Genomic DNA, 25,832 nt, shown 5'->3' on the forward strand with positions numbered 1-25,832 from the left:
TTCCCTTGTGATCCATCCCAGTCCTGGAACCAGAAGTTTTAAAAGCTGATGCTTCTTGCTTCATGGTATATGAAATCATCTGATTCTTTTCATAGTATTTTCAGATCTATCAGTTACTTTTACCATTCTGAGTATATGCAAATAACTGGAAAGCCCCTTGTATTTTTACAGTTTCAAAAAAAAAAAAAGAAGAGGAAGAATTGCAAAAATGGTGAATGGCGTTAGTTTGATGACCAAGTGTGTTTTATTTTACAATTCTCCAGTCAAGGCAATGTGGTCTGAATGTACAGAGTAAATCTACAAGCATCTTTGCTGATAGGCTTGGATGTAAATGCAGCAAACTGAAACAGTGACTCAGGACATTTTTCAAAAACAGTCAGATTCAAGATATGTGAGACACAAGCAAGCATTCCTGAAATTCCATTGACAAGCTGCCTATAATTATAAAATAGAGGTGTATAGGAAGTACAACAGGTTACTCTACGCAGGGCCATAAAACCCAGAGGAGATGAGAGAGTGCACCTAGGTAAGATTGTGGCTGGGAAAGCAAAGAGCTGGCAGGAGTAACTCAGGGGCAGCTTTGCTTTCATTGATGCATGCAGTGGTATTTGGGAGCCAAATCCTGTAGTGCCCATCTCTATGGCCCACTAAACAAACCCCGCTGGTTACACATTAGCTCATTTAATCTTCACAGCAGTTCAAGGAGGGACCTATTATTTATGCCCCATTTTATAGACTGGGAGACTGAGACCCAAGAAGGTTAATGACTTGCCCAGGTTCACAACAGCGCTAACAGAGAGCAAACATTTGGAGAAGATATTTCCGTCATAGCACCCGATATCTGTCCATGTGATATATGAAAATACTCAAGGATGTTCTGTGTCTTTTGAAAGAGCATCTTCCCTACATAGTATGTGGTTATTGGGATTTCTGGTCAGATGTTCTAGCATGCTTGTCATCCCTTCTCCAGCAGATGCCAGTGCCAGTCACTAGAGGCCTAATGAGGAGGACAGGAACATGCTCATCAAAATCTAGAATAACTCCTGATAACAAGGAATTGTTACTTGATTTTCTTCCTGTTTATGTAGCATTCACAGTGCAAGGCAGCAGGCTGTGGCTGGGATTACAGAGGCAGAAAAGACGGATGCGCTGCCTGCTTTCTTGAGGCTTAGAAGCCCGTAGAGTTTTCCATTGTGGAATTTACAAAATGGCAGGCAACTGTCCATGGCAGATGGGTTTTATTTGGCCCACATGGAATCATAAAGTTTTTTAATTAGTTGCCAGTATTTAATAATGGAGATATTTCATATAAAACTCCAGATTTCCGGCTTCTTTTGACAAAAGAGAAGATATGGCACTTGTCAGGCTGACGACAAATTGCCTTGGCTGAGCAGTGGTTGTCTCCCATTCACCAGGGACCACAACTCTCCCTATTGCTTCCCTAACCCAGAGATCCATGTCAGATTCCACTTATCACAAATTTTTTTTATTGTTGAGCTCAGAGAGCAGGGCCCCAAGGTAATTACATCTGCAAAGATGTTTTTTGCAAAGAAGACATTGTTATACCAATGTTTCTATCAAAAGATTTCTTTCATGCATCCCATTTCATTCTTTTATATAATGGGCTGGCCCTTAGAGGCATTGGTTTGTGATATAGGGATGGTTCCTCTCCTGCATAAAGGTGGAGCCCCTGGAGGTAGGAGTGACTGCTGTTTAGGGGAAGGTGGATACAGTGTCCATTCTTTGTGAGCAGGATTTTCAAGATCTGAAATGATGCTGGGGCAATTTTATAATAGTCAATTTTATTATGTTTAGAAAAAAATCTCTAGGTGGCAAAGGCTAGGTAAAGCAATATATGACCCAATGTATGAAATCCTTAATTTAAATGTATTTAGTAGATAGAATAGTGACTAGAATGGTCCTCAGCACATATTAGATGACCAATAAATCTTTGCTGAATGGATGAATGATTAATTCAAAAATGACATCTTTTAATACCAACTTTTTCTTAAATGAGAACAAAAAGATAAATCCTTGGAAGATGTCCTTTGCCTCTAAGTTTTCTCCCACTTCCTCCTTCTTGCTCTTCTCCCTCACTCCACACCCATACACATTAAGTCGTTATTTTTAGACCAAGTATGTTAAATGTTTTATGCCTAAGTGGTCAAAGAAAGGACAGGGCACCTGGTTACATTCACTTCTGATGAAATGATGTGATTCATCAGGTATTTTAACATTGAAGAGTGTGGGTGGGACTCATCCAGGCTTATTTGTAGTCTCATGACTTCTATTTTAAGTGAATGGGACCATGCATTTTAGGTTTTACTGATTTTATCCATACTCTTCAATCTTGGTCTAAGTTGGTGTCCTTCCTGATCTTTCCTTCTTTCTTTGCCCAAGTCCTCCCAGCTAGGACCTAGTTCACAAATTCCTCTCTGATTCCGTCTTGATCATTTCTGTCTTCAGTGACCCCCCCCACACACATAATAATATCAGTAGTAACAGCTGCAAGACCAAATAACCTTTCTTGATATTTCAGTGTGTACCAGGGCCCCTGTATAGCACTTCACATGAAGTATTCCATTTGATCCTAATCAAAATGCAATTCAGTAGGGACTTTTATGATAATTTCCACTTTACCAATGTGGAAACTGAGTGTCAGAGAAGATGTAACTGGCTCAGGGTGACAGGGCTAAGCAGTGGCAGGCTCAGCTCTTGAACTCAGGCCCTTCGGACTCCAGAACCTCTCCCTCTGCTATATACACCACCCCTGAACAAAATCCCTACCTCGTTGAGAGTGTTGCCTTTTATTGATGTAAATACATCTGATGTAACTCATAGGATGCTGATGGCCATACTAGGTTTCCCTGTTTCTTTTAAAAAGTTCACGTTCTACCTCTACATATTATCTTTTTAATTCTCTTCATTCTCTCAAATTATTAGACATTGAGCTAACACATTGAGTTTGAAAAATATTTCAGCCATGTAAATAAATAAGTAAATGTGATCCAACATCATCTTTTATCCCTTCTAATTTGTTGTAGCTTTCTCTGGACCTCTACCACACAGAAGACGATATTTACAAACTGTCACTGGTGCTGGAGCCTAGAAATTCTAAATCGGTAGGTGATGTTTTCTCTCTAAGGATCAGTGCCAAACACCATTGTTTGTCATTTATCGTGCCTGTTACAGTGGTGCTTTGTGATCTGAAGATTGAAGAATTTTAAAAATCTGTATTATTCCATTTTGCCCATGGAACGGCTGAGCCCTGACAGTTTGAGGATTATTTCTTCATATCAGAGGCTAATAAAGAAGAACGTTATTCCCAATTACTCTGTTTTATTGTTTATCATCTATGTGTTGTGTCCCATCTGAGAACTTGTGTACCTATAGGGCATCCTCCCAACAAATGAAGAACTCATCTTAATGTTAAAGAGCATTTAGACTCTTCAGTATAAAATCCCATTTAGCATAAAATTAAGCTTAATAAATTTTGAAGACCCTGATCATAATTCACAAATTTCCCTGCTAATGATCGACTCAGCTCAGAATTTCAGTATCACATTGGATCATGTCTCAATTAACGGCTGACTCTTAGGAAAGAAACATTCTGTGCTGAGATTGAGGAAACTGCATTACTGAAAGTACACTGGTCATTAGTTTTAGGGAGTGGACTGTATCTTAGATATGTTTTGTGCTAGTCAAAAAATACCTGGGCAAATTTGAAATTTACGGTGAGGATGTGGTTTGCATGTTGAAGGAAAAACTGTCTATGTTGGCTTCTTAGAATCATATCCTGAGATCAGGGTTCTGATAAAGACCTCGTGCCTTACCTCCTTACCAGTTGAATTCTGTGGCATGTTGCCAGAGACGTGGACCGTAAGTGTGACCCTCTATTCTGATTCTGAAGCATCAGCCCGAAAGAGGCAGAATGACTGTGCGGTGCTGGGAGAGTACGCACTTGAGTCTGAGTCGGTTGACCCGGTAGCATCTGTTCTTATGATCTCGAGTATGGTGTTTCCATCAGCATGTTCACGACCACCAGTCCCCAGAGGCCCATCTCCTGGGGACACTGAAGAACAGACCCATATGGGAAGATACAGGCCAAATGAGGGCTAGACTCTGCAAAGTTACCATGCCTAAGAGCTGGAGACAAAAGCGAAGTTATTAGAAAAAATGGAATTCATGAGCTCTTCTCTCACCCCTTAGCTTTGGTGTGAAGAAGCTGATTGCAGGGTGGCAAGCTGTTCCGTGTACACATGGCATTTCCACCACCCTGCACCTCCCTCTTCCAGTAACCAGGCACCTTAGTTGCTACCGGTTGGTTGTTGGGCATCTGGTGGGGCATCATTATCTCATTAACTCTTAAGGAAATGGAGTCTGGTGAGGACAGGCGTCTCACGCGGAGCACACAGCCAGTATGTGGGAGAACTGAGAGGTGGGTCAGGCCTGTCTGTCTTTAATGCCTGTGCTTTTTCTCCCTCGGGACACTGCCCTTCATTTTCCCGCCACCCCTTGTATCAGGAACATGGTAGGAATGACCGTGTTAGCACACTTGCCTGATTGGTGCTCTTTAGATTTGTTTTAGTTTATTTTCAGGATAAATTTTTGCCAATCGTTGGAGACATTTCCATCCAACGTAGTCTTTTTTATCTTTTATAGAAGCAGAAGCTTTCAAAGCCTCTTCCAACGGCTAAAATCCTCTGAATCTATGAAAATGCAGTTCCCCAATCCCTTTCCATCTGTCGTCCTGTTTTGTGCTTTGGTTTGACATATGCTGATGCTAGAGAACAAGTACCATCAGGATGCTAGTACCAAGGGTGCCTGGGTGGCTCAGTTGGTTAAGCGACTGCCTTCGGCTCAGGTCATGATCCCGGAGTCCCGGGATCGAGTCCCACATCGGGCTCCCTGCTCAGCAGGGGGGTCTGCTTCTCCCTCTGACCCTCTTCCCTCTCGTGCTCTCTATCTCTCAAATAAATAAATAAAATCTTTATTTAAAAAAAAAAAAGGATGCTAGTACTGAGAGCCTGTAACTCAGTGTGCTTACAGTTGGTGCTGGTGGACCTCACATGATCCCACCGTGAACCTTTGCACAGCATACCCTTTGTGTCTCACTAATTCTTTGTGTTTTACTTTGTGCCTTGGTTTTTTCAGACTACTTCTAGGTCAAAAGAAATACCTCACAATTCCATTTTTCGGATAGTTAGGTCCAAACAACTTTTAATATATATTAATGTTCTAACGATGTAGAACCCACTTGAAGAGATAATACATGTCGAAATAAAAATAATATTTTAATTTCATTCTTAAATAACCACAATTACTTACTAATGGATGTGTGTGCCTGTTGGGCATGGAACAATTTTTGAAGTCTTGGAATCAGATTGAATACTGCCACCTTTTTTCTTGTTCCACATTGATTTTTTGCTTTGGAAAGACGATAGCATTGAAAGAAATGTAGTGGGACCTAATGGGGGAACTGTGAACTACTTCAAGCTGGTAGTTCACATGGTGTCTGACAAATATGGAGTACTGCTGTATTTCCCTTGGAAGTTTGAAATATCTTTGGGTACCCCTATGAGTCCACTGCTGTATTACGGATGGGGCACCCTGTTATATAGTTTGGGAATCATGGGTTTATCCTTCATCAGATGAACAAAATGAAAAGCTTGATAGAAAGAGCCATGATGTGTATGATGTGTGTGTGAGTGAGTCTATGTTTTGGTGATCATATCCAGGCAGCAGGTAGTTTTTGGTCCTGCTGTCTCACCCACCTCACAACATTGTGAGGGGCTTAAATCCAGTACAGTTACTCCTCCGTTCCTCTTGCAAACATGTTTATCCCCAATTTAGCATCAAATAAAACCTGCCAATACAAGTTTGCATGCATGCACCAGCAAAGATATTTACATTATTTGAGGGTCCCAGGGAGAGGAATAAAGTGCACAGCACTCTTGGCTGGTCTCCTGATAGGATTGTGTTTTTCCCTTGTGTTGTGTGAATATGTTATGTGTTATCATCACCATCTTCTCCACATTATTTAGTGAAAATGTCTTGCAAAAACATGGAAAAACATATAGAGAAAGCAAATTCACTGAAGAGGCTAGAAAGACCTAACTAGCCAAACAGTGAGAAGGGATTAAGGTTTTTATTTTATTTTATTTATTTATTTGACGGAGAGAGAGAGACAGTGAGAGAGGGAACACAAGCAGGGGGAGTGGGAGAGGGAGAAGCAGGCTTCCCACGGGGCTCAATCCCAGGGCCCCGGGATCATGACCTGAGCCGAAGGCAGACGCTTAACGACCGAGCCACCCAGGTGTCCCGGGATTAAGGATAATGAGAGAGATGGCAGCTTGAGGACATAAACTTGATGATTCTCATGGTCCCATTTACTGCACACATCTAATTTTTCACCAACACCAAGTATTAAAGACCTAGACAACTGGTGTTTTATATATTTTATATTATACAAAAATCTGTATGGAGTATTATATAGGTTTAAGGATGTTTTAGTAATATTTGGGGAACTTGGATAGAATTTTTGGGTGGGCTGGGAGAGCACTATCTTTTTTCCATTTAAAATAATGGAATCTAGGCTACTGCTAAGCAAAATGCACTGTCCACAGGTGTATTTAGTCACAGATTAGATTCCATTCGCAAAAGATGTTTGTTTTCAGAACATTTAAGTGCTACATATATGTAAGTTTTTACTAGTACTATTAATATGTAGAATGTATATGTCTTTCTTAGTGTCCCCTAATTGCTCAGGGTCTCAGATAAAGTTGAAAAATGTCTTTTCTCTGTCAGCAGCCTACCTCCCCTACGACGCCCACCAAGCCCGTGGTGCCCCTGGACTGGGCTTCAGGAGTGGTGCCGAAGCCAGACCCCACAGTCATCAACAAGCACATAAGAAAATTAGTTGAGGTAAGTGGTTGAGAGAGTGGAAATTGAGCACTAGAAGGCCCCTTTCTCTTTCCAGAATATTCTGTCATTGCCCAAGAATCAGCTGAAGTCAATGAAAACAGCCCTGTAGCAGGTAGGAGCAATTTAGCAGACACTTAGCTCTACTTGGCATTGGCCTCTGGGGGAGAGTATCCCGGAAAGGCCCTCTTTTCCCTTCTTGTCATTCTGTTCTCATTTGCCCAAATACCCTCAGCTACTTCCCACTCTTTCGGTAGCATTTGATGCCTCCACTACTGCCCCTGCAACTTGAGGGACTGTTTGGGGACTAGAATCTACTCATGAGAACCTACATGGGTCACAATGAAATGCCCACTAAATTGATTATGTGAGGGTAGGAAAAGATCCTGTAGGTGCACAGTTTCTCTTGCTGTATATATTGGGGTCTGGGACACAGTAGCACAATGCCATTTGGGTCAGAAACATCACTTAATGATGGGAAAGTCTCTATCAGAGTGTTCCACATAGAAAGAAGAGTAGAGGGGCCCCTGGGTAGCTCAGTTGGTTAAGCGTCTGCCTTTGGCTCAGGTCATGATTCCGGGGTCCTGGGATGGAGCCCCTCCACCCCACCCTGCAGTTGGGCTCCCTGCTCAGCAGGGAGTCTGCTTCTCCCTTTTCCTCTACCTCTCCCCCTACCCCGATCATGTGCTCTCTCTCTCAAAATAAATAAATAAAAATCTTTAAAAATAATAAAAAGAAAGAAGAGTAGAAGTGCCAATGTGCAGAAAATGGAAACATACCTGGTACTAAAAACTATGACCCCTGATTAAACATCTGTTTTAATGGATGGGTATGATGCAATAGGATCGTGTCTTTGGGATAAAATGAACATTTTGCCAGGGATGGATGGTTAAAGAAAACGAAAGAATGTTCTACATCTTGGATCATCCAGGGAACTATAGTGCACTGGAAGAAACGTTCTGTGGAGCATGTGAGGCAGCAAGGAAAGGTCAGAAAGGATGAAGGACGGCATTGAGAAGCATAAGGTCCAGTGGAGACCATGTGTTGATGTTGTGGTCACAGACCCAACTCGGAGCCAAGGAAGGGGGATGGGATCCAGGCAGGAAAGAATTGCAGCTCAGGAAGGTCTGGCACCAGGAAACGAAAGACGATGATTCTCTCTCCCTCTCTCCTCCCTTATGCCATCTCTCTTATTTTCTCTCCAATTCCAATTTCATGGGGGGAAGGTTGGCCCAGTTTGGATAAATTGCCTACTTTGGGCTCAGTCAAATGAAAGGCTGGGTTTTATTATGAAATTTGCATGCTGAATTTTATTCTACAAAAAGATTGTACTTTCAACATAAATATGGATTTTAGGCTATAAATAGTAGGCACTCTACAATGGTCAATTTTAAGCAATTTTGATTGTAGATAAATACTGATAATGGGACTTGCAAAAAAAGGTAATGCTTTATGATTTTGCACAATTCAGTTATCTGTAGATAAACTTACAATGGGTGCTAAACAGTCATATTTTTAATTAAGTAATTTGTTCATTTATACCTTGGTCATCTCCCAAAACACTCCTGAAGCAGTTTGCTATATAGGGCAATACGAATAAAATAGAATAGACAGAAACCATCCAGAAAAGGGAGAAAGACTTGTTATATTCTTGCATACATGTGTTTCTGGGGAGAACTTAATAAACCTTTTTGAAAACCCGATTTAGCAGAGGGCAGTGGAAGCCTCCTTTTATTTTTCTCTGATTATAAAGAGAGTCAGAATCACTGTAAATATGCACACTTTTCATAAAATGTAGAGAATCCAAGTTTTACTTTTAGGTCGTGGGAATTCTGCTCTCTAGGGATAAACACTGATAATTTGTAAATTATCTTGTATGACTTTATTCCCCCCCCCATAAACACACTCACACCCACGTATGCCCCTGGGTCACATTGTTCAACTATTTTCCTAGAACAGATTCCACTAAGTGGAACTGCTGGGTCAGAGAGTAAGCAGACTGTTCTCCAGAAAGACTATGGCTATTGACTTCATCAAGTAATATGAGAGTGCCTATTTTCTCATACCCTAGGAAATTACCAATTATCTTAATGTTTTCTTATCTGAGAGGTTAAAAAAAGTTTTCTTTGCATTTCTATAATTATTAGCAGAATTGAGCATTTTCCATGAATATATTGGCCATTTGTATTTTTACTTTGGTGATCTCCTGTTTTCCTTTTATGTCTTTGCTCTCATGTATATTGCAAGCAATCTTCTCTGTCATTTATCTTTAAATTTGTTAGCTGAGCTTTTTTGATTCAGATATTTTGCATTTTATGTAATAAAATGTTTTCGTTTATAGCTGCTGACTTTGATGTCATGGTAAGAAAGGCCTTTCCTACTCAAAGATCACAAAACATAAAAAATATTTTTATCTATTTACCTTTCATATTTCTGTATCTTTATGCTTTACATTAAAATATTTAATGCATCTAGAATTTAGTTTAGGGGCAACTGATTTTGTAAGATTATTAGCCATTACCTCAACAGTAATTATTGGATAATTTTTAATTTCCCTATGGATTTGAAGACATACTTTTTGAGAGTCTAAATCCTGTATATACATAGATCTATTTCCAGACTGTGCTACCTGTAGTAAGTTATGGTACCATGTTGTTTTGATTAATGTAGCTTTGTAGATTATTTGATTTCTGATAGGACACGTTCTCCCTCATTACCTCTCATCTTAAACAATTTTAGGCTATTCTCAACATGTTCACTTCTATTTGAACTTTAGAATCCATTTGTTCATTTAAAACAAATTCTCACTGGAATTCTGACTGGAATTATATTAAAAGTATACTTGAAATTTTTGGATAATTTAACATTTTAAAGCTTCATTTTCTATCGGCGTGGTATTGGCATTTGTGAATTCACCAAGCTTAACTCTTACTAAAACTGAAGTCTCAGTTTAGACCTCACTTTCTCCAGGAAACCTTTTAAAATCTCCCTCCTGTCTCCCCTCCCCTCATGGCACCCTGTTTTTATCCTCAGCATTGCACTTCTTATACCATAAAGGCTTCTTGATTTGATTATCTCCCACTGGATTCTAAGCTCCTTGATAGAATAATATGCTAGTTATCACTGCTTCCGCAATAAGTTCAGAGCCTGACTCATAAATATTTATTCCATAAATATTTGTCTTTCCTTTGCAGTCTGTGTTTAGAAACTATGACCATGACCATGATGGGTACATCTCCCAAGAGGACTTTGAAAGTATAGCTGCCAATTTTCCCTTTTTGGATTCCTTCTGTGTGCTGGACAAAGATCAGTAAGTTTTAATTTTGTTATATTTTAATGCAACTGTCCTGAAGCAGAAAATTAGTGTCAGAGGAGAACAGGGATACCCTTAATGTACATCCTGACAGCTTTAATCCCAGCGTGTTAATGAGACAAGTCTAATGTTCTGCTGACTTTTTTCTTGGTGTCCACAAACATGACTGGTTGGATGAAATCACAGGGCAGACTACAACATCAGTGTTGAGTGGGAGTGCCCATTTGCAAATGAGCGTGAGTCTCCATTCCCCACATTGCCTCTGCTTAGCTATTTCATCAATCCCCCAAGCCTCCATCAAAAAGAGTAGGGGAGAAAGATAGTTACACCTAGGCTGGTACAGTCCTCAGCATCAGTGGACTTAAGGGCAAGACTAAAACTCACCAAGTAAGTAAAATTATTTTAAGTTACTGATAGTCTTCAGAAAAGCAGGTGATATCTACAGAGAGCCAAGAAGTGTCCTCGCTTTGTGTTTCTCTCTTTGCTAGTTCAAAGGTTGTTTTGATACATGAAGTAAAAATATATTTCTGCTAAGATCCAGCTCATTAGAAAACAATGATAAAATATATACATGTTGTGGAGAAATACTGGCATTAGTAATCTGACTGCTTAATTTTTAATTCTGTGAGATTAGTTCCTAGTTTAAAAATCATCTGTAACGAGGTGTTAGATTTTATATTGGTGAAATGTCCAAATTATATCACCTTAGAATTCTTTAATATTTTTGTTCGTGTGAGAATTTTTAAAAAATTAAATCTGTAAGTAATTCAATACACCAAGGAAAGCCTTGATATTTTATCATAACATCTTAAAACCTTAATTCATCTTCATTGTATATCTAGAACAAAGAATACTTTTAAAATAAATTATTAGAAACATAAACTTCTTTTACAAAATAAAATTTAAGTTACCTGCTACCTACCCACTTCCCTTAGTTTGTTTCTGTCCGTGACATGTAGGTAGGACATGAACTTAAAATCCCTTCCTATTCTTCGTTTCTTTTTCCTGCTGGTTCTTTAGATGGACCTGACACTGTTCCAGAAAAGATATATAAATACATTTTTTTCTAAAAATGAAGGTTTGAAATATTCATAGCTTACATGATTTTTGTCAAAGAAGCTGAGATATGTTGATTTTGAGAGGCGAGTAAAACATCCAGGAGGAGATTCTAGCAAGCTGTAGATACGGTACCAAGATTCAGGAGAACAGTTTTGGAGATATTGATTGCTAGGTCTTCAGCCCAGCCGTGCAAGCTGAAGTCCCAGGCATGAGAGCAAATTCTGTTGGGAAAGTTGAGAGCAACATGAGCTTAGGGCCTGAGGACTGCAGCTTGGGGACCCTTCCTCCCACATGCAGATGAAAGGAAGACAAGGATCCTGCAGGAAAGCCAGAGAAGGAGGAGCATGGGAGGCAGGAGAGAAACAGGGCTGTGTGGAATCACAGGGGTACGTGGAAGAGAGAGTGTCAAAAAGGAAAAACCCTGTCTGCATGTCACATGCAGCCAGGAGGTCGACAACATCAAGTAGTGAGCAAAGGGGGTGCCTGGGTGGCTCAGGCGGTTAAATGTCTGCCTTCAGCCCAGGTCATGATCTCAGGGTCCTGGGATCATTCCCCATGTCAGGCTCCCTGCTCAACGGGGAGCCTGCTTCTCCCTCTCCCTCTGCCTCTCCCCCTGCTTGTGCTCTCTCTCTCTCTCTCTCTCTCTCTTTCTCTTTTCTGTCAAATAAATAAAATCTTTAAAAAAAAGTGAGAAAAGGCCACTGAAGACATCATTGTGACAGTTTCAACAGAACGGTAGGGTTAGAAGCCTGTTTATATGGAGGGAAGAGTAATTGAAGGAAATGGGGGGAAAAACCCTCTAATGATTATTCTTTTTGAAAACTTTGGGAGTAAGAAAAGGAAGAGAGAAAAGACAGGTGCCAGGGATGGAAGCAAGGTTGAAGACAGACATTTTCCAGGCGGGGAAGTTGCGAGCATATCTTTACACAGAGGAAGGAACGGGTGAAGAGACTGAGCAGAACCTGGAAGGAGCTGTGTCCTGGAGACTACAGAGTGGGGGATGGGAGCATGACTTCCTCAGAGACAGGAGGACCCAAGAGAGGACAGATGAGATACAAAGGAATTCTGAATTGGCACAGAAGGGTGTGGTCTCCAGCACAGGCCAATGTGGAGAGAAGGCAGTATGAAGATCACCTACTTCATGTAGATTTGAGCTTCTTGATAAACAAGAAGTCTGGATATGTGCTGGTGGGTGCAACCAGAGACTCTGTGTGAAGAAGATCTGGAAGAATCGCTCTAGGAAATGGTCTATAAGCCAGTAAGACATGAATGAAAGATTACCAATGGCAGCAGCATGGATGACATCAGGCTGAATGAATTTGAGAATGGCGGGCCCAGTTATTACAGTTTTTTGCCTTTCTCCAGCAGCCTAATTCTTGCACACCCTATTGCTAGGGATGCGCCAGAAAGGAGATTTCCTTCTAGAAACTACCATTTGGTAATGAACGATACTTTCTGTGCTACCGAGCACAGGATACACATACGTATCTTCTCCTTACTAAGAGCCTTTGGCACTAAATGCTGTCCTTCAAGGTCCTCTCCTTTCAGAAAGAACAGAGAAGTAAACACTCCCCACCTGCCTTTGGCCACAAAGGTTTGGGGAGTTGGGTGATCACAGTGTGTCAGCAACTTAGCAACATGGTCTTCAAAGATCCCTCCCTTTTCTGATTCTCTTCACAGGGATGGCCTTATTAGTAAAGATGAAATGATGGCTTACTTCCTGCGAGCTAAGTCCCAGTTACACTGTAAAATGGGACCGGGATTTGTCCATAATTTTCAGGAGATGACCTATCTCAAGCCAACCTTCTGCGAACACTGTGCAGGATTTGTAAGTCTGTTTTCTCTTGTTTTCTCTTGTGTGTAATTTGTGCCTCATTCTGAGAAGGTAGGAAAACGGTACACCAACGGAGTCCATTGTCTGCTTTAGGTCAGAAGTAAAATATGACGACTCCCTGAAATTAAAAACTAAGTTAAAAAGCAAAAGCAAACTCTGCAGGTTTTACTATGTTCTTTCGAGGAATGTAGGACTGGTGACAGGGAAGGATAGTGAGGCTTGTTAACTCAAGAGAGCGTTTTGTCTGTTAATCCCTGCCAAGGAAAGTTCGGCCCAAGGAGCCTTGGCATTCATCACGAATACTCATAGCAGGTGCAATTAAGGGGATTATTTATCTTCGCCAGTTCCTCCCAGTTCTTGCTTCATGTGATGTCAGTCACTAGAAATCCATCATGGCATGGCTCAGTGATTCATAACTCAAAAGGAAAAATCTTTTCGGAGGGAAGATAGTTATAATAATAAATAACATTTATTTGGCCCTTGACAGTAATGAAGTACTTCCATACACGTTAATGTAATTAATCCTCATAACTAGCTCATGAGGCGAATGTTTTATTCTCCCCATTTGCCTATCAGGACAGAGAGGTTCAGAGGATATAAGTTTCCCGGGACCCTACAGCCCATAATTACCAGAGCCAAGGCTCAAACGCAGGTGTTCTGACTCTAAATCCCATGCTCTACCTACACGACTGCATAAACTGAAGATTTTACACTTCAGTTCCCCACATTTGATAATTCTCTGGCAACTAAGGGCAGCGTTGGCCCTGATACTGAACAAAGACTCCTGCGCCCTGAAAGTCTATTTGTTACCCAGGTTGTAGAAGATGAAAATGTGGTCCTCTAGGTGAGGCTGGCCCGGCAGCCCACATGACCACTACTTCTTTGTCCAGAGGCCAGAACTCAGTTGTGTTAGCTTCATTCAGCCATCGTGTTCCCCTGGCGACCCATTTGAACTCACAGCTGCTATCATATAGTACTGCAAAAATAACAGTTTTCCCATCCCATGCTTGAAGGACTGGCTTTGAGGGGCCCAAGGACAGGCGTTTGTCTTCAAGCGCCTACCCCCCTGAGAATGGGTGAATAAGAGGCAGTAGTTACTTCAAAGATGGCCCCAGGTGGTCACTGCAGCAGATGTGGTCAAGGGGCAAGGCCAGCCCACCCCAGAGAAGGAGAGATTCTTCTTCTGTCAGCTTCATCCCCAGTGGGATTTCATCACCTGACCACTTTTATCATACAACATATATGTCTCCTTTTTCATATTTCTTTCCTCTGATGGGAAATCTTGGTTGTATCTACACCTGAAAAATGCTGAAGTAGGATAGGGCCATGTGCAACTCTTTCTGCAGAGTGGGGCCCAGTGAATCTGTTAGGCCATGGCGTAGCTCCACCGAAAGTCAGGTTGAGACATCTGCGCCTTGGTATGGTGTGAGAGTTGGCGGGCTCTTATCAAATCTCAGGGTCTTATCTGTGCTCTCTAGTCCTTCTGGGTATCTCTCCCTTCTATGGAGGCACGGGTTCTGTAGAAGCAACAAGGTGGTCTTTCTCAGGAGCTTCCACACTTCCCTTCCTGACTCCTCAGAGCAGGTTTGCTGGTGCTAGGTTCTTGATGCATCTGTGATAAGGTACGAAGCTCTGGACTTGAGTCTGGAACCCTGACTTTGAATCTCAGTTCTGCCCTTATTAAATCTATGTCCCTGAGCAAATTATTGATCATCTTTGAGTCTCTGTTTTTCTATCTGTAAAAGGGAGTTAATTAGCACTCCCAGTCCAGTGCTCCTTACACCACAGACCCTCCAAATCCTAAAGCAACCTGAGGTCTCAAATCAAAGGACTGTGGGAAATATTCCTATACACCCATCTCCATGATGTCACTGTCTCCTGTCTGTGGCTGGCGCACTGACCCAGAGCCCCTTCCTGCCTTGTGTCATCTCCTAGTTATTAAGGAGCATTAGCAGGCAGTCCCCTGAGTTTCCCTCCTGATAGGACTCAGGCTTCACTCTATCTTTTCTAGCAGTTCCTGCAGCTTTGCTAATAATGTGCCATATCTGGATATTAGAATGCTTCTTCTTAAATCTTATCCTTTCTTGTCCTATATCAGTGGCTTTTGCTGACACACAAAACACCCAGGAACAGTGGCTTCCGGTCCTTCCCTCATGTGACACATCCTTCTTTCCCTGCTCACTAGCAACAAGACCTTGCCAAGTGACTTCACCTCTCGAGAGCCCAGTCTGTATATACATAGCATTGGATGAGTGAATACACATAAAAAGCTTAAAACTGTGCCTCTCACACAACCAAAGTTAATAAATGTTAGCTATCATTACTATGGGTATTACTATCACCAAGGGCTCTGTGAGGAAACAATTTCTTATCACTGCAAAGTTTCCCAGATGTGGGACCTTGCAGATTATTTAATTCTTTGGATCATTCCACTCACCTTTTATGGGAGAAAAGCAAACTCAGTTATCTTGAAGGTCCCTGTATCTCTGACATGATGGGATTACCCCAACCCCACTTCCCTTTTCTGTATAGACTGCCCCTCATCTCTTCCGGTCATCCTAGGTAACTGAGGCCTTGCAGCCAGTTAGTTGTCTTCATAATCCTTCCTTCCCAGGACACATTTACATCTTAATAGTGTACTCTGGAGGACCCGCTAACTTTTAAGACTCAAAGGAATGACTTTCCACTGGTGGAATTTCCTTGTCAGAAAGAGGGTAAGGATCAGTCTTCCTGATGCCTCAAGTCACTTCACATTGGCAACTTTTTATTCTTCTTGTAGGGAGGGTCATGAACAATGCCACACTCAGGGCATTGTTCCCCTATCATACATGTAAATGACACCCCCATCAGCCCCAGTAGGCCACCGGCCCTGTTTCTCTCAAAATCATTTTATTACAAAGATATCAGTCACCTAATCTAACCACTAAAAGGTTAAAAATGGGGGTTTTGCCAGCTTGAGCTAAGCCCACTGAATTCATCAGTATTGTATGTTTCTGTGTCCCTGGGACCCGTGTGAGGCATGGGGAAGAACACAGTGTGTCAGGAGGGTGAACACACTACCCGCAGGATGATCCTCTGAGCCACCTGGGCAAACACCCCCTCCTTAAACTGTAGGCCCTCACATCTCTCCTGAGACACTCGTCACTTCCTACATCCTCCTTCCTCTGTGGTTGGCAGAATCGGAGTGTTTTCTGCATCTCCCTGAGCCCTAGCACAGGTCAAACACTGAGCAATCAGAGAATGAATACATGAACAAATAGATCTTTTCCTTTTCTATATTCTTTCAAGGCACAAATGCTACTCAGAAAAGGACCTAGCGCCATGCAAATGCTTTAGTGGGATATGCACCCTGTAGGTTGCTTAATTTCCTGTAGAGGGCGCCAAGAGCATCTGGAGTGATGAAAAAGAAGGCAGAGGGAGCTAGGGGCTTCCAAAAACAGTGACAGTCTCCCTGGTAAATTGAGCTGAGAGCGCATTATACCAAATCCAATAAATGTACCAACGTCAGTTTCCCATTCCGGCTCCCATTTGGCTTTCAGAAAGAAAGGGAAGCAAAGCTGTTATCACCCCAGCTGCAGTGAACTTCTATCTGACAGGAAGGGTGTCAGGATCAGCTACATCCTGTTTGTGCTCCACCAACCATCATGCTTCCCAGGACTTCCTTCTCTCTGGCCTTGTTTCTTTTTTTTCCCAGATTTTAATTCAGGTTCTCTGACATCCTTCTGTCTTTTGTTTCAGCTCTGGGGCATAATCAAGCAAGGATACAAATGCAAAGGTAAATAAATGTTATTTGGTAAAATTTTAAAATGACATGGGCAGCAATCAAATTTCTCTGATGAAACCACAAAAACTCTTGGCATCATGGAGAACTCGGCTCTTTGGGCCACTGGCAACTGAAGAGGTAATGTGTCTAGGGAAAAAAAACCCTAGAGTTTTGGAGAGGCCCAACTGGAATTTTATAGTTTGTTGTGAGAGCAAGCAAACCATCCTTATCAAGCCACGTACATGTGGCCCCATCTCTAGGATGTCTTGTGAATCATCAGCACACAATTAGGGTGGGAACTCTGGAGCCGGGCAGGCCTAACTAAAATACCATATGAAAGAACCTTGTCCTTCATGTGAATAAGCACACACACTCATTCCCGTAATACATTCCCGTAATATATGCCTTTTCCGCTCTCACAGGTAGCTTTTCCTTTCTCCACTAAATCAGAGATGATGATAAAAAAAGAGAAGCCTTAAAACTTATTTTTGTTCCTTTCAATGAATTTTTCATATAGTTCTCCATTTCACTGAAATTTATAAACAAATAAGTATGTACTTGATAAATGCAACACACATGCATATTAATAGGCACTTAGGGCTGTGTTGTTTACTTATGCATATATGATCATTATATATCATTGGTGTTTCATTTAAGAAATTGCTGGATAGTTTATGCAGACTATTTGTATTGATGGTTTTAAGAATCCGACAATGCTCTTAAAAGATATAACTACAGAAGGAAACTTCTTCACCACAGAATGCCTTCAGATTAATACTATTCCCTTATGGTGTCTTTTTTTTTTTTTTTCTCTAGCTATCTTTCAGGCTTGGGCCTCGTGTTGTATGAACAGAGTTCCCTGAAGCTAGATGGGAGCCACCTTTTAGTCTCAAAAACCTTCCCTTTAGTTCCTGGTATTAGTTGTCTGAGTGTAAATTGGATTTTTACTTTCAAGCAGCAAAAACACCGCCATATCTTACCACCTAGCCATAGTTCTATTCTCACTTCTGACCCTTATCCTCTAAAAAGACACACACACACCCACATGCACACACACATATAAACACACTTTTATGGAGATGAAAATCTATTAAGCCCTTGGATCATCTGTGTGTATACAGTATTTTCTCTTAAAGGCAATGCAATGAAAAACTTAATTAAAATAGACTGAACGTTTCATTTTAAGTTGGTCTTTCCATGATGTCATTACAAGAGCATTTGAAATAAGACCATTTGGGGGAAAAGCAAGTATCTGAAAGAATTAGAAAGGTCCTGTTTGATAGTGAGAGAGAAATATGCTCTTTAAAATGATCCTATCTGGGGCTCCTGGGTGGCTCAGTTGGTTAAGCAACTGCCTTTGGCTCAGGTCAGGATCAAGCCCCGCTTTGGGCTCCCTGCTCAGTAGAGGAATCTGTTCCTCCCCCTCCCCCTGCTCTTGTTCTCCCTCTCTCTCACTCTCTCTCTCTTTCAAATAAATAAAATCTTTAAAAATAAAATGATCCTATCTGTTCAGTAATTCTAAAAGAAATGTAGGACCCTCTATGGGAAATAATTGTGTTGCTCTTTTCCAAAGCAGCCAAAGTTTCTACCCCAAGCAGCAATTAATAGTCTGCTTTCTTAACTAAAGCATTCTAATGGGGGATTTCACAGAGTCTACTGCTGTTTCAAAGCCATAAAGTCAAATCTGGAACATGATACTGGGCATAAGCCCACCTTGTTTTCTGTTTCTATGCAAAGAAAGAAAGCAGGACATAAAATCACTTGTTCTGGAAAAGATTTGGAGGAATGAAGAAGAATTAAAAAAATGTGAGTGAATACTGAATGAAGGGACACCTCGCTGTAAATGAAGAGAGGCAGCTGTTGGTCCTGGGAGATACTAGAAGCTGGGGTTTCTTTCCCTCATTCTGGCTCACTGATGGAGAATCTGTCTTGGCCTGGGAGAAAATCCCAGTCCCATGGAATTTGCATTCAGTTTGGGGCAAAGACAACTCCTTACTAGGTCTGTCCCCTGCTTGTTTGCTCCCCAGCACCTCGATGAATTGTGCAGAAGTAGTTGAACAAATGTGAGAGGAACCCCAGGAGGGCTAGCAAGTCCCACTGGCCCTTTTCCAGCCCCTGGCCACACCCTGCAGGCCTGAGCCAGACTCTGAGTCAACACGGGAAAGGGGATGGGGAGGGCACAGCTGACAGCTCAGGTGCTACCCTGGAAGCCCAGTCAGCACCAGATGCACTTGGTTCCCACTAATCGTCTGTGATACTTTGGGATTTTTCAGACTGTGGAGCCAATTGTCACAAACAGTGCAAAGACCTCCTGGTTCTGGCCTGTAGGAGATTTGCTCGGGCGCCCTCCTTGGGCAGTAGTCATGGGTCGCTGCCTGGAAGTCCCTCGTTGCCCCCAGGTAATAGCCTCTGCTTTTTTTCTACCTCGATTTCTTTCTGCTTGCCTTCCCACACTCGGACTTCTTTTGGGTTCTGGATCTGAACCTGCTCAGAGTCATTGATACCAAGACCTACTTCAGGGTGAGTTGCTGTGGCTACACCCTTGACTCCCACTTGCTTCTCTCTGTTTTCAAGTTTCACTTCTATGCAGCTCACCTGCAGCCTGTTTCGGTTTGCCTCTGGTCTGTCCCTCTAGGTCCTTGCCTGTTGGACTCCTGTTGTTTGCACCAACTTTGATGGTTTGCTATAAAGCAATCAAGATGTCAAATAATCACAACAGTCTCCCCCCTTCCAGTGCAGGATGAGGTGTTCGAGTTCCCTGGCGTCACTGCTGGACACCGAGACCTGGACAGCAGAGCCATCACGCTGGTTACAGGCTCTTCTCGCAAGATCTCCGTGAGGCTGCAGCGGGCTACCACCAGCCAGGCTACCCAGACCGAACCTGTATGGTCAGAGGCTGGCTGGGGGGACTCAGGGTCCCACACCTTCCCCAAAATGAAATCCAAGTTCCATGACAAAGCAGCAAAGGACAAGGGTTTTGCCAAGTGGGAAAACGAGAAGCCCAGGGTGCAGGCTGGCGTGGATGTGGTTGACCAGGGCACCGAGTTCGAGCCTGACCAGGATGAAGCAGATGTGGGTGAGACCAGACAGGACGGTGAGGTCAGTTCTGGGTCAAACTACAAGTAAAAGCACAAGAAGGAGGCTCAAAGGGCCAAGATGAACATTATAGTGAATCCAGGAGACAGCCTCATAGTTGTGAGAGCTGAATGGTTGGGCATTAATACATACTACTTTTCATCTTGCTGTTGGCTAGTTATGTGATCCCAGGCAAATTATTTCTTCGCTTTGCACCTCAGTTTCGTCATGTATAAAATGGAACCAGATGGGTTCTAAAGCTTAGTGAGGCTGCCATTTCTGTGTACTAAAATGATGTCCCAAGGATCCATGACTTACTGGGTGTACCCGATAGGCCGGTACCCTATACCAGTCAGTTTAGTTTTCCAAGCTAGAATCAGGGCCCAAACTCGGGGTGAGGGAGAGAAAGTGATGGGCAGTGGAAGCAAAAGACTTGCAGAGAGAGAAGAGTGGCTTTTGACAGCATCATGGAGAAGCGGGTGGTGAGAATCAGAGACATGAGAGCCTCAAGGTTCTATAAACCAGGGTTTGGCTCCACATAAAAATTACATTCACATCATCCAAGCATATGGAATTTGTTGGACTAAGCTGAAAACATAAATTGATTCAAGATAGACTTAGATAAATTTATTAGTCAACAGTCCATAGTGTATTGAGAAGAAAGATTTGGGGCAATTGGTGTCGTATTCCTAACCTTTCAAGCTGTGCCATGGAGGGCAGCCATCACCTCTCTATGGAGTCGTTCTCATAAACAGAATTATTGGGTTAGGCAGAGATCCTATTGGATCAAGCCAGTGCTCTTTATTCTTAGGTGGTCCTCCACATTCCACTCTTTAGGAGACCTAAACACACAGTCTCCTTGGTTTCCCATGATGAGAAAAACTCCAATGACCTTTAACCAAAATTCCTCTAGTTCCTTCCTCATTGAAGACAATTAATAAGGAGGCCACAAATTATCTTCAGTCTCATGCAGTTTATTATAAGCTCCTGCTGAGCCACTTCTTTTTCCTTTCTTATAACACCAACTTTTGAAAACAGCTGTATTGAGACCTAATTTATGTATTATAAAACATACTCATTTAACGTATATATAGGGCACCTGGGTGGCTCAGTCCTTGGGCATCTGCCTTCGGCTCCGGTCATGATCCCAGGGTCCTGGGATCGAGCCCCACTTCGGGCTCCCTGCTCTGCGGAGAGCCTGCTTCTCCCTCTCCCACTCCCCCTGCTCGTGTTCCCTCTCTCGCTTGTGTCTCTCTCTGTCAAACAAATAAATAAAATCTTTAAAATAAAAAAATAAAGTATATATATAATTCAGTGGTTTTTAGTAGTCACACATTTTTAGTAGTCACATTTAGTAGATACACAACCATCACTACAATCTAGTTATAGAACATTTACATCATCCCCTGGGGATGCCTGGACCGCTCAGTCAGTTGAGCATCCGGCTCTTGATTTGAGCTCGGGTCATGATCTCATGGTGGTGGGATTGAGCCTCACCTCAGGCTCCACACTCAGCGTGGAGTCTGCTTGTCTCTCTCTCTCTCTATTCCTCCCCCCACCCACTTGTGCTCTCTCTCTCTAAAATAAGTAAATAAATCTTAAAAAAAAAAAGAACATTCACGTCACTCCCAAATGTACCCGTTAGCGGTCACAGCTCACGTCCCCTACCTCATCCCAGCCCTAGGCAACCCCGCTAATTTACTATAGATTTGCCATGCCAACTTTGTTTTTAACATTTCTTTATTGATTGTCTTGACAAATGTTTCAGTCCTACCCTTCCATTTCTTCTACTGGCCTGGCAAGTTCAAGCTGGGGGTATATAAAGGTAAAAAGGAAAACGTTCCTGATATTATGACAGAAGAAGATATCCTAGGGAAGGGATCTTCACCTGGGGTCTAAAGAAGGGCCTCAAGGAGTTCATGAAAGTGTATTATACTTCATGTGAAATTACATATGGACATATGCTCATTTCTGGAGAAAGGGTCCACAGCATTGAACAGATACTCAACGGGGTCTATGACACTCCCAAAAAGTGAGAAATCACTGTGCAAGATTCTTTGAAATTGTGCTAGTCACCCCATTATCACCTAAGCCTATGGAGGCTGTTTCCATGAGCAATGTGGCTATAATTAAAATCTCATGAAAAACAAGAGCTTCTATGGGTAGAGTCGTAGGATGCCTACCTAGAGCTTTCATGATGGTGCTCACCTTGTGGACCACCTCTGAATTCAGAGGAGTACTTGCTTTTGCTTAATAAACCATGAAACTAGCTATGAGCTCACTTCTATTTGCCCAGCACTGTTTAGGGTACTTAAACCTTGCTCCTGGCTTAGGAGAAATTCACTGCCTGTTAGATGTAGGACAATCACTTACATGAGTAGGATTTCCTGATCTTCAATAAGGACATAGAGACAAAAATCTGGATTTTTTAAATTTAATTTTCTTCTTTGAAAATTGAATATTTATATTCAAGTATTATCTTACCCTTTCAATTTTCTCATGTCATAAATCATAGAGATGGTTCACTGACTAGTATTCAATTTCATGTGTGCTAATTAAGGAAGACAATATGTTTGTATATATCATGCATATGGTATACATTGTCCTCATCCAAATCAGTAACAAATGAAGACTATTTACCCTTGTTGAGGGAAGAAAGTAAAAAGGAAAAAATGTGACAAAATTACATCAGAGTTGATTATGTAGACAAAGGGGTTTTCATATTTAAGAATTTTTTTCTGCCAGGCAAGGCAATGGATGGCATTCAGAGAAATGATCTACAGATGTATTATTTAGAATCAGGCGATGTCTATGAATCCTATGAGTAAAAATGATAGACCGACAGAAAAGACAGTTACGTTTATAATCTATGTATTTCCTTTGGTGGAGTTCCAGGATTTATACTCATTTTAAAATGCAAATGTGTGAACATTTTTTGGGACTATGCATATCATTTCTGCAATGATCATTGAGCCCCTGGATGGCAGGGACAATGGCAGGTCATGATTACTCTCTTGGCAGTGAGAATATGTATATTTTCTTTATAATGCTTCTTTGTTTTCCCTTATCTTCTACTAAATTAAATCTAATTAACAAATATCATAGAGGGGCTAGGAAATGCTGGAGTAAATAAAGTTTGATATGTTTACGTATATCTCTCCCTACATATTTCTCTATATACCTATCTCTCTCTCTCTCTCCCTCTCTCTCTCTCTCTGTGTGTGTATATATATATATGTATATATATATATATATATATATATCGTTTTCCCTTACAAATTTTCCCTTATACAAATTTACATTGTGGATTTCTAAGAGGGAAACCTCAACAAGAAGCTTTTCATAGACCAGGGTCTTGTGGAGCACCTTTTAGGGAATTAATGTAAGCAACCCTGTTGGACTCTGTAGGATTTAAGATTTCATAAGCTGTGTAGACTACACGATCTTTCCCTCTAAATCTTGAGTGCACAAAGTACTGATCATTTGGGATGTTCCCTCGAATGTCACTGGTAAACTGCTTTCTAAGAATATTCTTGCTTGGTTAAATGCAACCCAGCTATACAACAGATTCTGATTCATATTGCAGGATGGCTGACTTCAGGCTGAGGACACTGGAGGCAATAATGTTGGCATTTGGAAGGAGCAAGATGAGAAATTCTGAAGAACACTCCAACTCAGGAACTTATCTGAAAAGATATCTTGGACTTTTACTGCCTGGTGACACCATGGGGTCTCCCTGATTGGACTGTGGGACAGAGGATTTACCCTATGAACTATTTATTTCCTCCTCCCCAGGCCCTAGTCAGGTGTCACCAAGTCTGGGTGATGTAGTTGGTAGATTTCTCTCTATCTTTCCCTAGAGCCATTTATATATGAGTGAAGTGAGAGCTTGTCTGCATGTACTTGATACTCATTCTCTAAACTCTACTTTTTTGTGAGAATATTATTTCGGTATTTTGTAAACTTTGGGTGGGGAGGAGTCAATTTAGAGGTCTTTTTGTGTGTGTGTGTGCTTTTTGGATGGGACCAGGACTTGTTTTCTTGAGGGACAAGAAAGCTCTTCAGATCCTGGAATGAGGTGGTTCTTCTAATACAAGGAGATGTTTACATTGTTCTTACCCTACAGTTGCTATTACGATGTGTAACAAGTCATACATTTATATTCACATAAGTCTTACCAATTCTGCATCATAAGGAAGCTATGACACAGCTGTGGAAACTCTCCTGGTATTGATAATTGCCATGGGGGAAAATTAAATATACTTGTCTTAGTGACTAGGTTTAGCCATCTTCCTTAGGACTCGTGTTAAGACTGCCAGTAAAAGAAATTTGGATGGTGACTACAAAATCAAAGTTTCAGGGGATAAAAGTTAGGTGAAAAATAAACCAACAAGTAAACCACTTAGTGAAATGAAAAACAATCAGCAATTCTTTAAAAACTCAAAATAGTTTTAAGAACTTTGTTAAAAATGAAAAGTTTTGGTTATAAGAGAGAACTTTTGTCCTCTTCCTAAGAAATTGCCACCCATACTTAAAAGAATAGTCATAGAAATCAAATCATCAGAAACCACCTTGGATTAACATTTTGTTTCAGCTTTTAAAGTATCAGTATTTTCAATGTTTCCCTTTGACCTAAATAACTGGACATGGGTCTGTTTTTTATATGATTAGAGGAGAGCAAACTTAAAGGTGTTCAAATAGAGAGATTGGATTGAGCCAGTGGACGAGGGGATTGACCTGCTGCCACATGGCCCGTGAGAAATTGTACCCACAGAAGTGCACTCATTTTCACTGGGAGTTTAAATGTGTATACCATATAAAACTGAATTTATTTCTGTTTGGGGCAGTCAAATAGTAAATTCTTCAGTAAAGAAATGCCTTTCTTCTCTTTTTCCATTAGATAAAATTGAGGACAGTTCTACTTAGCAAACACTTGACCACCTGCTCTGGGCAGGTGCTGTGCTAGATGCACAAAGACAAGCAACATTTGATCTCTATCCTCAGGAGAGCTGGTTCCTTAAAGTACAGTTCCAGATTTGCTAAGACGGACTTAATTTGCCAAACAGATTGAGAAATCAATTTGCAGGAATATTGCAAATTAAATGAAGTTATTAGTTGAGGGAGCTTTGAATAATCTATGTAATAAGAGAACTCACCATTTGCAAAGCACCTCAAAAAGCAAGCAGCCATCCCCGAGTGTTGGCTTTGTGTATATATACGATCTATTCCTATTCATAAATGCAATGAAATACATGTTGACAAAATTAAAAAACAGAAAATGGCAATTTAAGTACAAGAAGATTCTTGCGTGTTTTTTTTTTAATTTTAAGAAAATTCAGGAAGAAAATTTGGATTATTTTTCCTCTCAAAGCAATTATATCACTTGTCACTTTGGGTTATTTTTGAGTTTTCATATATAAGAAGAGTTTTATATTATCAGCCTTCCTGTGACAAAGATATTAAATGTACCTCAACTAAAAAGCAAATAAATACAAACAACAAAGAAAACATATTTGTGTGTATATGTGTATACACACACACATACACACACACACACACACACACTATTATGACTTTGCTAAAGAGGAATCTGTGTCCACAATGAAGCTGCTTTATAATGTTGGTTATATTATTTACTTACAACCAATGGTGACAAAAATGTTTCCGATCTGTCAGTTTCCCATTATCAGTAATATAAGTAAATTAGGCAAACCCATGGTGAAGCAAAAAAAACTATGACATTTGGTGCCTCCAGACCTCATTTTTGTAGGTTTAATGATCATTAACACCTTTTAGGTGAAAGGCAAAAGCAAAACCAGACTCTTAACAGTGACTATTATCAGGTACCAGGAGAGAATACATTAGAT

General features: G+C 41.2%; 1 protein-coding gene across 22 annotated transcripts in view; it reads left to right on the plus strand.

The window, feature by feature from the left end:
- The window catches only part of RASGRP3 (RAS guanyl releasing protein 3), a 108,590-nt gene extending 84,698 nt beyond the window's left edge, over positions 1–23,892 (plus strand). For 19 of the 22 annotated variants that reach the window (XM_073897274.1, XM_073897277.1, XM_073897278.1 and 16 more), the window contains 7 exons: positions 3,045–3,122; positions 6,808–6,924; positions 10,116–10,231; positions 12,974–13,121; positions 16,866–16,902; positions 19,164–19,289; positions 19,625–21,579. In XM_073897274.1, coding sequence (XP_073753375.1) covers positions 3,045–3,122; positions 6,808–6,924; positions 10,116–10,231; positions 12,974–13,121; positions 16,866–16,902; positions 19,164–19,289; positions 19,625–20,016 — 1,014 coding nt within the window. In that variant the 3' untranslated portion in view covers positions 20,017–21,579. Of the gene's footprint in view, positions 1–3,044; positions 3,123–6,807; positions 6,925–10,115; positions 10,232–12,973; positions 13,122–16,865; positions 16,903–19,163; positions 19,290–19,624; positions 21,580–23,551 lie in introns of those variants that run through there. The other 3 variants (XM_073897273.1, XM_073897272.1, XM_073897276.1) reach the window with 3 other exon arrangements.
- Positions 23,893–25,832: the final 1,940 nt, after the last annotated feature.

This window comes from Callorhinus ursinus, unplaced genomic scaffold, assembly GCF_003265705.2.
Source record: "Callorhinus ursinus isolate GAN/ISIS: 27379988/994484 unplaced genomic scaffold, GSC_fseal_2.0 scaffold10, whole genome shotgun sequence".
NCBI classification, from domain to species: Eukaryota; Metazoa; Chordata; class Mammalia; order Carnivora; family Otariidae; genus Callorhinus; species Callorhinus ursinus.